The sequence below is a fragment of the Podarcis cretensis genome (genome assembly GCF_951804945.1).
Source record: "Podarcis cretensis genome assembly, chromosome: 1".
Taxonomy (NCBI): domain Eukaryota; kingdom Metazoa; phylum Chordata; class Lepidosauria; order Squamata; family Lacertidae; genus Podarcis; species Podarcis cretensis.
This window is the reverse complement of record NC_137170.1, coordinates 131077527-131093695: the sequence shown is the minus strand read 5'-3', so window position 1 is coordinate 131093695 and position 16169 is coordinate 131077527. Positions and strand designations below refer to the sequence as shown.

The window sequence follows — 16169 nt, the reverse complement described above, 5'->3', positions numbered from 1 at the left end:
GGGAGAGAGTAGCTTTCTGAAAGCTATCCAGTGAGTTTAAAGCAGAGCCCAGATTTAGATGATAGACTTCTAGCTCATAGCCCCTATGCTAGAATAGCTTTTGAAGGAGTTGGAAATCTCTAGAGCAGGGATATGGATCATTCCCACGGGCTGGCCATGTTGACAGGCGGGTGGGAGACTGCCTACCTGTCAATCAACTGACATCGCTATGGTGTCAGGCAACCAATTTTTCCTTTGCAGCATGGCAAACCGCGCGGGGGGGGGGGGGCTAAGCCAAGTGAGGCTTAATGTTTCCACCTATCTGCAACTTCAAGCCTGTAGAAGTTTCCCCATGCCCCATTTAGGGCAGGGGTCAGTTGCACTGCAGCCTTCTTAGACTTTACCGATTGGTAGGGTGAGCGTTGCTCCCAGAGAGGGAGGAAGGAGTCAAAGACACTGAGGTTGAGTCAGAGAAAGAGTTCTTTATTTCTGCTCTCCGGGGTAGCAGAAAGGCACTTGCGTGGTCAGTTCACAGCAAGTCCGAAGAAAGAGAAATTTCACACAGCATATATATCCTCCAGGCACCCTCTCCCCCCTTCCCCAGGAATCCAGCCTCGCACGTTCATACACGTAAGTTGACATCCATGAACATAAACAGATGTTCCTGTTCCTGTACTCTTATCTTGGGGTTAAGAGGGTCACTCAGCTGTAGGAGTTTCCCTTGACGCCATCTCTATCTCCAGCCGTGGGCTGACAGACCCTGTCTTGCAGAGTCTGTGCGTCAGTGTGTCAGGATATTTACAACCTACAAGATAAGATAAACCCCAGCTCTGCCGTCCTGTCACCACTTCGGAACTGACAAGGCCATCCATTAAGCATCACGGACTGATAAAGGAGAGGGCTTGGTTTATACAGCTGGGTTCCTGTTATACATTGGCTCAAGTGCTGGTTAATGGTTTATAGCTAATGGACCCTTGGAGAAGGAAAAATGGGGATTTTGGGGCCTGTTTAAGATTGACTGCACAGCCAGGCTTTAGATTTGGGAAACCCATTCCTTCAGCACTACCGAGAGCTCCATTATCCCAGCTGGCTTGCTCTTACCACTGATCTGCTGACAGGCTGTGACAGCAAGCCTCTCTCGCCGGCACGCAACAGAAAGCGTACTTTTAAGGCTCATGATCATGCATCTGCAGTCATGTCTCTACCTGCGCCATGCCCAATGGCATGTACGGCATCGGGTATGGGGCAGTTGGCTGTGGTTTGGAGAAAATGGCTTCATGTGATGGATGGGGACCAATCTCACCCCTACTCAAGCCACCCCAATCAAGTGAAACCTGATTCTGATTGTTGTTGTTTAGTCCGACTCTTCATGACCCCATGGACCAGAGCACGCCAGGCACTCCTGTCTTCCACTGCCTCCCACAGTTTGGTCAAACTCATGCTGGTAACTTCGCGAACACTGTCCACCCATCTCGTCCTCTGCCGTCCCCTTCTCCTTGTGCCCTCCATCTTTCCCAACATCAGGGTCTTTCCCAGGGAGTCTTCTCTTCTCATGAGGTGGCCAAAGTATTGGAGTCTCAGCTTCAGGATCTGTCCTTCCAGTGAGCACTCAGGGCTGATTTCCTTAAGAATGGATGGATTTGATCTTCTTGCAGTCCATGGGACCCTCAAGAGTCTCCTCCAGCACCATAATTCAAAAGCATCAATTCTGATTCTGATATAATAATCAAAATAATATTCTGTCCTTCATCAGGGCTCAGTATGTGGGAATTTCCCATTTTATCTTTGGGACTACTCTACAAGGTAGGTTAGCCTGGAAAGGCAATGACCCAAGGTCATCCATTTTAATTAATTAAATTTCTGTACCATCCTTCATGCAAGGATCACAGGGCAGTTGGCAATATTAAGCTTCATGGCTGAGCAGTGATTTGAACCCAAGACTTCCTAGTCCTAATTCACCAACCATAGTATGTTGCAACAACTGGACATGGAGGAAGGGTTTAATTTCCTTCTTGGGCACAAATCACCCCATGTATAGGATAAGCCCACAGGTGTAGGGTCAGCCAAGCCAGTTGATTAAGGCATGTCAGTTCATTGGTCAATCAGTGGGTTTGTCTGGGAGTCGGAGTCTGTGTTAAGTCTTGAATTGCTGCATCAAAAGAAATATTTGTATATATCTGTATCTGCAAAGCCGACAAACTGTATGCCTATATCAATGTCTGGAACTGTTTTACTGAAGCCTTATCTTCTGCCCCAGTAAACTATTTTGGACTTCAAGCTGCCTCTGTGTGGAGAATGGAACTAGGCGCAACCTCTGCTACGTAAGTCTCACTTCAGAGTCCCAACATAATACACACTTTGCCGTTGCTCACCTATGACTAGGCTTGGTCCTATGGGCAACTTTCTATATTTCCATTGGCCTAGGACCTTGAAGACTAAAATCTATTGTGTCTTGAGTTTTCACAGGCACAGGCCTACGCCCGTCAGTTGCACAAAGCTTTAGGTTCCGTTTTGTGTACTTACACTTAGCTGTGATTATGGACCCTGCCAGCGAGAATATCATTGTGTCTTCCAAAATCTAGGAAACAAAGTCTGGTTCAGGGAGACCGAATCAGTACATGGTAAAAATTGTCACTATCCCATCCAAAATCTTGGCTGAGGGGACAAATAATAAAATAGCAGGATCTGAGTAATTGCTCTAGTCATTAATAGTCTAAATAAGAAGTTTGTTTAGAATATGTAAAAAAATAACAATATTAGGACCTGGAATTAATTCTATACTTGCTAATTACAGATATAGTAGGAAAAACAGAAGGAATGACTTATCTTCCATAGCCCCTTTACACATGTTCTGAGTAGAAAAAATGTGCAACGTCACGCAAACATTCAAAAACCTACACAGACACACAAAGAGCCCTCATATTTGTCCACCACTGTGTTCAATAGGGTGTACAGTGGTACCCTGGTTCTCAAACGCTGAAAACCTAGAAGTAAGTGTTCTGGTTTTTGAACGTTTTTCAGAAGCTGAACGTCCAATGCGGCTGTCTGCTATTGTTTCCGGGGCACCTGCACTAATCAGAAACTGCGCCTTGGTTTTTGAACATTTTGGAAGTCAAATGGACTTCCGGAACTGATTAAGGTTGGCGCTTTTGTTTTTGCTATTTATTTTGTGTTTTTGAGGCTTTTCCGGTTAATTTGTTTTTGTGACTGTGTGGAACCCAGTTCAGCTACTGACTGATTGATTGTGTGACCGCGGAAATGGATAAAAGCCCCCCATCCAAACAATGACTATCATCACTGCAGGTAAGGGAAAAAAATTAATTTTTATCATCTACAATACAGTCTTATTTATTTTATAGTACAGTACATTGATTATTGCTTTCATTTTTATGGATCAATTATTTTGTTAGATAGTAAAATTCATGTTAAATCGCTGTTAAATTCATGTTAAATTGCTGTTTTAGGGGCTGTTTTTAAAAGTCTGGAACGGATTAATCCATTTTGCATTACCTTCTTTGGGAAAGCGCGCCTTGGTTTTGGAACGGACTTCTGGAATGGATTAAGTTTGAGAGCCAAGGTACCACTGTACCAGCAATGGTGCTCAACTGGTGTGGTGGTCAAATGGCTAATGAGCTGCTCTGTGGAGCGAGTGTCGTACATTTGAGTCACAGGGTCACCCTCTCTTTTGCTCCAGACATGAGTAGCTTTTCAAACTGGCAAGGGGGCCCCAACCCTGTCCCTTTCCCCTCAAGTTGGTGTCATGAATGCTGTGCCTTATTAAAGGTCCCAGACTGCTTGCCCAAAGGGTCTCCCTTTGGACGAGAAATGACCTTGCCAAGGAACATGCTCACTCAACTTGAGTTGGCGGTTCCCTCCAGGAGGAAGTCACGCTTGGAACAGAAGTTGCTTCTGACTCATTCAGGAAGATGAGTCATAGCAGCGGCCTTTAAATGCCGGCTGCTCAAGGACTCCAAAATGGCGACCTGAGGTTCAAACATGGAACCTGAAAGACTTGGACCAGCATGCCTTGCAAACCGCAGGCTAGCCGCTCCTCCACAAAGGTCAGTGCTGCATGGAGCCATGTTAAGCAGAAATAGCTGCTTCAAACGCTTCTCTCGGGACGAAAGCAAAGAGAGCAATCAAATAGAAATCTATATACCGTATTTTTCGCTCCATAGGACGCACCATCCCACTCGCTGTCTTGGCTTGTGCCATAGCCGCGCGCAACCCCTCCGGCAGGGAGAGGCTGCGCGCAGCCTGTACGCTGCTCTTTGGGGCTGGGGGGGAAATAAGAAGCCATAGCCGCATGCAGCCTCTCCCTGCTGGAGGGGCTGCGCACGGCTATCCCTGAAGTCTTCCGAGCGCAGCGCGAGTTCCCGCTGCGTTCTGGAGGCTTCAGGTTCCTTTTGCTGAAGCCGGGAGAGCAAGACTGAAGCCTGGAGAGCGAGAGGGGTCGGTGCGCACCGACGCCTCTCGCACTCCAGGCTTCAGCGAAAGCAACGTGAAGCCTCCGGAGCGCGGAGGGAGCGCTCCCTCTGCGCTTCGGAGCCTTCGTGTTGCTATCGCTGAAGCCAAGGATCCTGCATTCACTCCATAGGATGAACACACATTTCCCCTTAATTTCTGGAGGGGGAAAAGTGCGTCTTATAGAGCGAAAAATACGGTATTTAAAGCTTCAAGGTTGCAAAAGGAGAAAACCCACCCCCACCCCTCTCTCTTCCTCTCTCGGATGAAGATTAAAATCGGGAGAAACAATGCAGGCAATTAAATTAATCAAGCCCAGCAGAATGCAATTACCAGCGGGTCTAGCGGGACTTCCATTAATGGTTAATTACAGCACAGATGTAGATACCTGCTTGTCGCTCAGCTTCCCCTGCAGTAAAGAGTCTATGAAGATGTCTCGGCTGAGATTCTTCCCCTGTCGCTCTTTTATGACTTTCTTCAAGACCAACTCCATATCCACCAGAGCTTCGGGCACAGAAAAACAAAACGGTTCTTTCATTAGCCAGCAGAGGACATTGTCTCAGGGTCTACCTTGACACACCCTGAAAGGCGGCTTGCAGACCGCTCCCTCGTGAGGGCTGCTTCATGAATTACAGATCAGGCGTGTGGAACCTTTGGACCTCCAGATGTTGAAGAAGGACAACTCCCATCATTCCTGGCTATTCCCTGGTGCTGATGGGACTTGGAGCTCAGGAGCATCCTAAGGACCAACAGTTCCCGCAGCCGCTGTAGATTAAATCAGCGGCTTGAAAGCAGCTCTGCAGATCTCTTTCTCCAAAGCCCTCTGCACTGTGGAACGGCACCAACTGCCTCCAAACCAAAACATCATTAAGTGGGTGCATCTTCTCAAAGGGGAGCCTATAGAGCCATATGCATGTATATGGAGGGTGGAAAATGAGCCAGGGTGGTGTAGTGGTTAAAAGCAATAGACCCGTAATCTGGGGAACTGGGTTCGCGTCTCCGCTCCTCCACATGCAGCTGCTGGGTGACCTTGGGCCAGTCACACTTCTTTGAAGTCTCTCAGCCCCACTCACCTCACAGAGTGTTTGTTGTGGGGGAGGAAGGGAAAGGAGAATGTTAGCCGCTTTGAGACTCCTTCGGGTAGTGATAAAGCAGGATATGAAATCCAAACTCTTCTTCTTCTTCTTCTTTGCAGAACAAAAGTCTCAGCTTAAAGGGAAAGGGAAAGGGACCCCTGACCATTAGGTCCAGTCATGGCCGACTGGGGTTGCGGCGCTCATCTTGCTTTACTGGCCGAGGGAGCCGGCGTACAGCTTCCGGGTCATGTGGCCAGCAAGACTAAGCCGCTTCTGGTGAACCAGAGCAGCGCACGGAAATGCCGTTTACCTTCCTGCCAGAGCAGTACCTATTTATCTACTTGCACTTTGACTTGCTTTTGAACTGCTAGGTGGGCAGGAGCAGGGACCGAGCAACGGGAGCTCACCCCGTCGCAGGGATTCGAACCACCGACCTTCTGATTGGCAAGTCCTAGGCTCTGTGGTTTAACCCACAGCGCCATCAGACCTACTTCCAAATAGACATCTGGGACGGGGGGGAGTGGTTAAATATGCTCCCTGTTTTTTTGAAAATGCAATTTATTAAATATATAGCATGGACAAACTGAAGGAGGGAAAGAAGAATTTCTTACACCCCCAAGCAAATAATGAATAAATCTGTAATTGTTTTTCTACGCTTGCTCCCATACAAGGCAGCTGAATACTGAGCCACAACATTCCTAGAGTTACAAAGTACGGTATTTTTAGCCACCATCCATCTTGGACTCTGAAGAGGTGGAATCTGAGCTAAGCACATCCCTTCGCATGCAGCTACCCTTTCGGGAGGGCTGCAGAGCGCATTGTCAAGAGATCTAAGCATCACTTTCTCAGCACGTAAAGGCAGACGTGGTTTATTGCTTATTGTGCCCTTTTGAAAAATGTGTGTGTGTGTGTGTGTCTGTGTGTGTGTGTGTGTGTGTGAGAGAGAGAGAGAGAGAGAGAGAGAGAGAGAGAGAGAGAATAATAATAATAATAGCTACCAGGGATCCTGGTGCTAAACTAACGCTCCCATCATCCCTGATGGCAGGCCATGCTATCCGGGGTTTATAGAAGTTGGGGGTTCAACAACATACAGTCAGTCGTACCTTGGTTCTCAAACATACCGTATTTTTTGCTCTATAAGACTCACTTTTTCCCTCCTAAAAAGTAAGGGGAAATGTGTGTGCGTCTTATGGAGCGAATGCAGGCTGCGCAGCTATCCCAGAAGCCAGAACAGCAAGAGGGATTTCTGCTGTCACTGCACAGCGATCCCTCTTGCTGTTCTGGCTTCTGAGATTCAGAATATTTTTTTCCTTGTTTTCCTCCTCCAAAAACTAGGTGCCTCTTGTGGTCTGGTGCGTCTTATAGAGCGAAAAATGCGGTAATCTGTTCCGGAAGTCCGTTCGACTTCCGAAATTTTCGAAAACCAAGGCGCGGCTTCCGACTCACTGCAGGAGCTTCCTGCACTCAAGCTAAAGCCACGTCGGACATCCAGCTTCCGAAAAACGTTCGAAAACCAGAACACTTCCGGGTTTTCAGCGTTTGGGAGCCAAAGCATGGGAGTACCAAGGCATTCGAGAACCAAGATATGACTGTATTGTGGGTCACCAGTTAGCTGCTCTCGGACTAAACCAATAACCAGAGTTTCTCCCCTGCCTACAAACACGAAACGTATTGCACGAAATGTGCCCAGTTTATTTTAAAGTGTAAAGGCCTTTGGCTATGTGAAATCCGCTTAATGGGCACACCGATTTGGGGAGTGGGAAGATGAATGAAGAAAGGGATTCTCGGATATCGGACTGGTTCAAGAACCACATGTTCTTAGCTGCGTGTAGTTCACCTCGGTAAGACAGACGATCTGATGTAATACAGTAGTGCCTCGCAAGACGAAATTAATCCGTTCCGTGAGGCTCTTCGTATAGCGGTTTTTTCGTCTTGCGAAGCAAGCCCATTGACAGCTTAGCGGATTAGCGCTATTAGCGGTTTAGCGGCTTTTAGCGATCAGCTGATAAGCGGCTTAGGGCTTAGGAAAAGGGGGGGGAAAGGGGAAAAACCCCGCAGGAACTCGCAAGACATTTTCGTCTTGCGAAGCAAGCCCATAGGGAAATTCGTTTTGCGAAGCGCCTCCAAAACGGAAAACCCTTTCGTCTAGCGGGTTTTCCGTCTTGCGAGGCGTTCGTCTTGCGGGGCACCACTGTAGCTGCATTGGACAACATGCTGCCTGCAAAGGACAGCACAAAGTATTTGAAAATTTACGTCCTGCCTTATTCAATTTGCCAGAGGCTGTAGATTGCTGGAGCAATACCTCCAGGGCTCCTGGAAGTTCTGCTTAAAACCAAACTACCCTTAACCTCACATTTCTAAGCCTCTCTCTGCAGTGGCAGGGATGAGGTTTTTTTTTCTTCTTGTGAAAACAGTTAAAAGAGAACCAAATCCAGGGCAATGGTCTGAAGACATTCTGATTTGAAGGCCTATTGATTTGAAGACATTCTGGGCAAATCCTGCGAAATAGACAAGCATACCTCGACGATTGAAGACTGGAGAATGATGTTAATGGACCATGCAGAACTAGATAAACTAACAGGAAGGATTCGAAACCGGCGGGACCAGAAATTCACAGAAGACTGGAGCAAATTTACGGACTATTTGAAAAGTACTTGTGAAGATCAGACGACGTTTGTAGGTTTGCAAGAAGTTTTGTGAGGTGTATTATTGGAAGTATAGCAAAAATGGAGAAGGGGAAGGATGACTTGTTAAGAGATGTAAAGGCAATATGAAGTTAAGAAATGCATAAGAAGTGGTTAAAACGGTGGATCATCAGAGGTGCTGATGGAAGTCTAAAAAGATTGTATAAGTGATAGGTTTTGTGGTACAGTGGTGCCCCGCAAGACGAATGCCTCGCAAGACAGAAAACCCGCTAGACGAAAGGGTTTTCCGTTTTGGAGGTGCTTCGCAAAACGAATTTCCTATGGGCTTGCTTCGCAAGACGAAAATGTCTTGCGAGTTCCTGCGGTCCCCCCCCCCCTTTCCCCACCCTTTTTCTAAGCCGCTAAGCCGCTTATCAGCTGATCAGCTAAGCCGCTTAACAGCTAAGCCGCTGATCAGCTGATCAGCTAAGCTGCTTAGCAGCTGATCCGCTAAGCCGCTTAACAGCTGATCCGCTAAGCTGCTTATCAGCTGATCCGCTAAGACCCTAAGCCGCTAATAGCGCTAATCCGCTAAGCCGCTAATGGGCTTGCTTCGCAAGACGAAAAAACCGCAAGACGAAGAGACTCGCGGAACGGATTCTTTTCGTCTTGCGAGGCACCACTGTACATTTTAGAATTTATATGTTAAAATCAATTAAAAAAATTTTTTTTTAAAAAAAGAAGAAATAGGCAAGCATACCAAATTCATCCACACACACCAAAAGAAAATGGATTTTGCAGCCTGGATGCGAAGGTCGCATCCACACCTGGCAGGGCTAAAATACGGACCCCAAGAATAAACTCACCGTCTTCATACAGCTTTTTCCGAGTCGTGCTTTTGTCAAGGGATCCATCCAAGAAACCCTTTCCAATTTCTGACCAGATCTGAAACAAGTGCAGATGAATCGCATTATCTTTCCAAGTCTTATTAAGCATCTTGTCTTAAATCAGTCTCCCCGGAAAAATAAAAATTAGGGCCTTAGTTCTATACAGTGGTACCTCTGGTTAAGAACTTAATTCGTTCCGGAGGTCCGTTCTTAACCTAAAACTGTTCTTAACCTGAAGCACCACTTTAACTAATGGGGCCTCCAGCTGCCGCCGTGCCGCCAGAGCATGATTTCTGTTCTCATCCTGAAGCAAAGTTCTTAATCCGAGGTACTATTTCTGGGTTAGCAGAGTCTGTAACCTGAAGCGTCTGTAACCAGAAGCGTCTGTAACCCGAGGTATCACTGTAATTGTAATAAGAGACTGGCTCTCATTGGCCCGAATCCTAAAACAAAACGTAAGGAATTTCACTGAATAAAAGGTTTCCATCTTCTCTCCAACCACATGGTTCAGCAAGAGCTCATCATTTCCTTTAGCTATGGTTTCTGGGGTGGGGGGTGCCTTTTTTGCAGGTAACTGTGGGTTACCTGCAAAAAAAGAGCCAGTGTGGTGTAGTGGTTAAGAGCGGTAGACTCGTAATCTGGGCAACCAGGTTCGCGTCTCCGCTTCTCCAGTGTGGTGTAGTGGTTAAGAGCGGTAGACTCGTAATCTGGAGAACTGGGTTCATGTCTCCGCTTCTCCAGTGTGGTGTAGTGGTTAAGAGAGGTAGACTCGTAATCTAGGCAACCAGGTTCTCTTCCCTGCTCCTCCACATGCAGCTGCTGGGTGACCTTGGGCAAGACACACTTCTTTGAAGTCTCTCAGTCTCACTCACCTCACAGAGTGTTTGTTGTGGGGGAGGAAGGGAAAAGGAGATTGTTAGCCACTTTGAGACTCCTTCGGGTAGTGATAAAGCGGGATATCAAAACCAAACTCTTCTTCTTCTTCTTTGGGTGGGAAACTTTTTTCCATGAACTTCCTTAAGTCAACTGACCTTAGGATCCAAGCCAACATGCCTTAGGTGTAGATTAACGACTACTGCATTAGAGCGGTATTTTCAAGGAGGAAGGCTTACGCAGCAGTTACTGGCACAGCTGAAGGTAAGGCTCCATTAATAGAAAGTGGGCAGATTAATCCCTCGGGATAAATAACACTGAATGCTCCAAAAGAGTGCTGCTGAAACAGAGCCAGGATGATCCTTCCAACAAATGATCGGCTACAAAACTCAGCAATACAGGACTTGGCCTCACAGCAACAGAAATTACCATACAACGGCGGTGGTTCCTTGGTTCTCAAACACCTTGGGACTCAAACAACTTGGAACCCAAACACTGCAAATCCGGAAGTAAGTGTTCCGGTGTGCAAATCTTTTTCAGAAGCCGAATGTGCTCCGTTTTGAGTGCTACGCTTCCGATTTGAGTGCCACACTTCTGTTTTGAGTGTTACACTGAGGTCTGTCTGTTTTTGTTATTTATTTTGCGTTTTTGTGTCTCTTTTTTTGTTTTTGTGACTGTGTGGAACCCAGTTCAGCTCCTGATTGATTGTGTGACTGCAGTACACTGTTCATTGCTTTCATTTTATGAATCAATGGTCTCGTTAGATAGTAAAATTCATGTTAAATTGCTGTTTTAGGGGTTGTTTTTAAAAGTCTGGAACGGATTAATCCATTTAGCATTACTTTCTGTGGGAAAGCGCACCTTGGTTTTGGAACGTTTTGGTTTTTGTAACGGATTAAGTTTGAGAACCAAGGTACCACTGTGAAACTATATTTATTTATGAGGAAAAGGCATAATCAGATCCATGGCAACGAGAACGTCAGGGTGCAAAAAAACTCATTTTCAAATCCATGCTCGCTTAGGAAGCTGGCCAAGTGGCTATGGGCAAATGTCTGCATGAGGGGTTCACAGTTTCGTTTCGTCAAAGTTGGCGGTGGGCAGAAATCTGCCCCTCCTCTCCACGCAAGCCTACTGCTCTGGACACCATGGGCATCAAAAACATCAGTCGCCATCTTTCCTCTGGAGTTGGAGGCAAAGGCTGGGGCTCGGTTTGGTGTCACACAGCCTTGCAAGACCAAGAAAAGGTCCGCCACAGCCTTATTCTCTAGCTTGCAGCTGGTGGAAGCAGTGCCGGATTTACGTATAAGCTATAGCTTAGGGCCCCACTCTCTTGGAGCCCCCCCAAAAAAATTTAAGGGGAAAAAACTGGATGTACATTTCCAAAATATAAGATAAAAAACAAGAACAGTGTTTTGTGTTGTGTAGGCTCCTATGATGTAAATAATGGACCCCGCCTGCTAGCCTGCTCCCTAAAATATCACTGGTTTCCTCATTTCTATATATAGGGTGCCTACATTCTGCTATTTATAATTATTAGTAGTTTGTATCATATAAAGGTAAAGGTAAAGGGACCCCCGACCATAAGGTCCAGCCGTGGACGACTCTGGGGTTGCGGCGCTCATCTCACTTTATTGGCTGAGGGAGCCGGCGTAAAGCTTCCGGGTCATGTGGCCAGCATGACTAAGCCGCTTCTGGCGAACCAGAGCAGAGCACGGAAACGCCATTTACCTTCCCGCCAGAGCGGTACCTATTTATCTACTTGCACTTTGACGTGCTTTTGACCTGCTAGGTTGGCAGGAGCAGGGACCGAGCAACGGGAGCTCACCCCGTCGCGGGGATTCAAACTGCCAACCTAATGATCGGCAAGTCCTAGGCTCTGTGGTTTAACCCACAGCGCCACCCGCGTCTGAACAGATGATTACTTGTGAGTAAACGTTTTATACTTTACAGAAGACTGTGTAGAATCTATTTTAGGAGGGATTGAACAGGGAAAATACCAGGAAATATTTACAGAGACTCTAACGAGTCTGAGCAAGCTATCTGCTGCGCGTATGTTTAAAAAGGGGGGGAATGTTAACTCTGCCGATTTTGTTGAACTTGTAAAGGATATCTTAGACAATATATCCTGCCCCGCATCCCTAAACATTCCCACAGGAGGGCCACAGGTCTTTAACATCTCTGGTAAGTCCCTTAAAGGCTGGCACAACTGCAGGGATAATATTCACTCACATCCCAGCCCCAGACTAGAGAGGAGGGCTGGGGTTCCTACCGCCACCCTTGCCAGAGGGCAGTTAAAACCCACCCCATACAGAACCCCCAGAATCCTGGCCTCTCTCACAGGTTTGTTGGAGTCAACTCCACCCCAGCGACGACTTCCCCGGAAAAGAGCAATGGTTAGAGCTGCTCTGGATAGCGACACGGCATTCTCTCAGCTGTCTGCTAACAGAGGAATGAATTTACGAAACTGATTGCTATGGGAATCTCCCAGCCAAACCCACTGAAGTCCCGTCAAGGGAAACCCAAGCAAACACTCCACTATAGGCATAGGCAAACTCGGCCCTCCAGATGTTTTGGGACTACAACTCCCATCATCCCTAGCTAACAGGACCAGTGGTCAGGGATGATGGGAATTGTAGTCTCAAAACATCTGGAGGGCCGAGTTTGCCTATGCCGGCTCCAATAATTCCCAGAGACGGTCTGTCTGCAAGAGAGATTGTGCCTAAACCAGGGTGGATTTGATTTAAATCACAATTTAAATCACTAGTCAGTAGGACTTGAATTAAATCTTTTTTTTTTTACAGAAAGACTCATTCTTGCTGGTATCATCTTAATATTTACAATCAGATGAAGGTTTCATTTTTGGAATAATAAAGTTTCAGAGTAGTTTTTACAGTTATGTAAAAAATTACTGATTTGGTTATGCTATTAGAAATACATAGTTATGAAATTATTGTGAGGTTTAATAAGTTAATTGCTTATATTTGGACAACTTTCCTGCAGTCCTTAATTGTAAGGAGAAAAGCAATCATTTCCTTAATAACAATTTAAACTATTTAACCAAAACAATAACATTATAGCTTATAATGATGTGGTGTGTTTTTTTTTTAAAAAAAAGAACTTAGACTGAGTTTTAGCACATATGAAAAACTTAAAACAGATCCTTATTTCCTGATGAATAGCCTTTGGACTATAACGTAACTTAAACAGAAAACTATCTTTAGAAAAAAATTTCCTCCAAAAGCATTTTATTTTAAAAATCCGATTTGAATTTTTTTAAATCTGATTTTTATTTTATTTTTAATCAGCAATTTTTATCCACTCTGACCTAAACTGTTTTAGGCTAAATGTGCCCGGGAATCAAAAAGCACAGGGATTGCAAGACAATCAGAAGCAAGAACTTGAGAAATAACATTTCTTTCTCTCCCCTTCCAGATGCTCACCGCATCGTGGTTCTTACGGAACCGGATCACTTCCTGGTCATCCTCGAACCTGCCGCCCATTGCGGCTTGTGTGACGGCCTTCATCGAAAAGCCAAGCATGTGCTGACTGAGGGGCACATGTTGACATTCGGGAAAGGATAGCCATTTTGCAAGAAGCTCTTCTGACAGCTTGAAGAAAAGAAGAGAGATCTTGTGTCAAACCCATTGTTCCCCCCCCCCCCCCCAAGTTACTTTGAGAACGAACTAAGGTAAAGGAAGCATTTGTTACTTGTCTTGTCCCGACGGATATCGATATTTCATTTCGCTTTTATTTTTTTAGACCGCCTTTCTATATTACGATATGCAAGGCGGTTTGCAAGCTGAAGAAACAACGAAGATCGCACCCCTTCTAACAATCTGATCCAATACAAAAATGCCACAATATACTGTATTTTTCGCTCCATAAGACGCACTTTTTTCTTCCTAAAAAGTAAGGGGAAATGTCTATGCGTCTTATGGAGTGGATGCGTGGTCCCTGGAGCCAAATTGCCCAGGGGCAAAAAGCAGATCATGCTTTTTTTTTTTTTTTTTGAAAGAGGGAAGTGGGTGTTGAAACAAAGCCGCTGGTCGTTTGCTGGGAGAGAGATAAGGGACGCTAGAGATAAAGGAGGCTGCCTGGGAGGGGGGAGGTAAAGACATCAAACTTGCAAAGGGGGGAAACAGGAAGACTAAAGTAATAAGGAGAGAAATTAGAAGAAAAGGAGAAGCAAAAAACTGCTCCAGCTAAGGAAAGGACACTAAGGCAAACAAGAGGGAAGGGAGTGTTGAAAGGAAACAGCTGATCGGTGGGATCGGAAGGGAGATAAGGGATGCTAGCGGAGGCTGTCTGGGAGGGGGGAGGTAAAAGCCCACGGATCCTCAGGATTTTTACATTGGGTCACCCCAAATTCACCATCAAATCACATAGCATGTCCATGGCTACAGCCTACACCAAAAAAATCACACACCTACTGTTGCGTGGGGCCGCAATGGTGCAAAAACGTGGTTACAGAGCACGGATCCACATGGATCCTCAGGATTTTTGCGTTGGGTCACCCCAAATTCACCATCAAATCACATGTCAGTGGCCACAGCATGAACCACAAAAATGATACATCCACTGTTTCATTCAGAATATTTTTTTTTCTTGTTTTTCTCCTCTAAAAAAACAACAAGAACAGTGTTTTGTGTTGTGTAGGCTCCTATGATGTAAGTAATGGACCCCGTCTGCTAGCCTGCTCCCTAAAATATCACTAGTTTCCTCATTTCTATATATAGGGTGCCTACATTCTGCTATTTATAATTATTAGTAGTTTGCGTCATATAAAGGTAAAGGTGAAGGGACCCCTGACCATTAGGTCCAGTTGCGGACGACTCTGGGGTTGTGGCGCTCATCTCACTTTATTGACCGAGGGAGCCGGCATACAGCGTCCGGGTCATGTGGCCAGCATGACTAAGCCGCTTCTGGCGAACCAGAGCAGCACACGGAAACGCCATTTACCTTCCCGCCAGAGTGGTACCTATTTATCTACTTGCACTTTGACATGCTTTCGAACTGCTAGGTTGGCAGGAGCTGGGACTGAGCAACGGGAGCTCACCCCGTCACGGGGATTCGAACTGCCAACCTTCTGATCGGCAAGTCCTAGGCTCTGTGGTTTAACCCACAGCGCCACCCGCATCATTAAAAAAGGCCTGCACGTCCCCAAAGACAAGAGTATGAAGCTGCTCCCTCCAAGAAAGAAGTCCATGTGGATGCCAACTCACCTGGGAGCTTCCACATCTCAGAGCACAGATGGGACTCTGGGCCAAGACAATGCTTTGCAAAGTTTAAAGAATGTAAGATGGAAGTAAACGGGCAAGATTTAACTGGGGAGGAAGCAAGCAGATTTCTGCATGCTAATGATGAAAGATTTAGCAACATCAATATTAGGAAAAGCAGAGACATCACCTTGCCAACAAAGGCCCGTATAGTCAAAGCTATGGTTTTCCCAGTAGTGATGTATGGAAGAAGGCTGATTGCCAAAGAATGGATGCTTTTGAATTATGGTGCTGGAGGAGACTCTTGAGAGTCCCATGGACTGCAAGAAGATCAAACCTATCCATTCTTAAGGAAATCAGGCCTGAGTGCTCACTGGAAGGACAGATCATGAAGCTGGGGCTCCAATACTTTGGCCACCTCATGAGAAGAGAAGACACCCTGGAAAAGACCCTGATGTTGGGAGGGCACAAGGAGAAGGGGACGACAGAGGACGAGATGGTTGGACAGTGTTCTCGAAGCCACAAACATGAGTCTGACCAAACTGCGGGAGGCAGTGGAAGACAGGAGCGCCTGGCGTGCTCTGGTCCATGGGTCACGAAGAGTCGGGCACAACTAAACGACTAAACAGCAACAACAACCCTATTAACTTTGCATCTCATTACGTCCACCACCTTGCCGGTGCCTCAAAAGGGACTTGCCTTGCCCGCATTGTTACCAAACAACACACTGAGCCCCCAAGACTAGGCGATTCACCTTCTGAATGGCTGAGAAGTTGCTCTGTAGACACTTGGTTACTCCGTTTTCATAGAGCTTCTTCCTCAAGCAGGTCTCGCCAGCATCTCCGCCGAGGCCGGACTGGTACCGCAACAAGGACTTCAGCATTGTTTCAAAGGGATCCGCTAGGCAGAGGGAGAGAAAACCCAAAATCCAACAGAAATCCCTGCGATGTCCCCCAAAAGAGCAATATTCTGTGACATGTAGGCCTGTCAAAACATTTAACGGGGAGCAGTTTCTACTTCTCTCGCTTCCTTGCCAAAAAAAATACCAGG

At 46.3% G+C, this 16169-nt stretch overlaps 1 protein-coding gene across 1 annotated transcript in view; it reads right to left on the bottom strand.

Annotated features, from left to right (window-relative positions):
- CYP20A1 (cytochrome P450 family 20 subfamily A member 1) overlaps positions 1-16169 on the bottom strand; it is a 41906-nt gene that overhangs the window by 17226 nt on the left and 8511 nt on the right. The window contains exons 4-8 of the mRNA XM_079980584.1: positions 15874-16019; positions 13344-13511; positions 9010-9088; positions 4832-4947; positions 2503-2557 (exon numbers count right to left, since the gene is read on the bottom strand). Coding sequence (XP_079836710.1) covers positions 2503-2557; positions 4832-4947; positions 9010-9088; positions 13344-13511; positions 15874-16019 — 564 coding nt within the window. The remainder of the gene's footprint in view (positions 1-2502; positions 2558-4831; positions 4948-9009; positions 9089-13343; positions 13512-15873; positions 16020-16169) is intronic.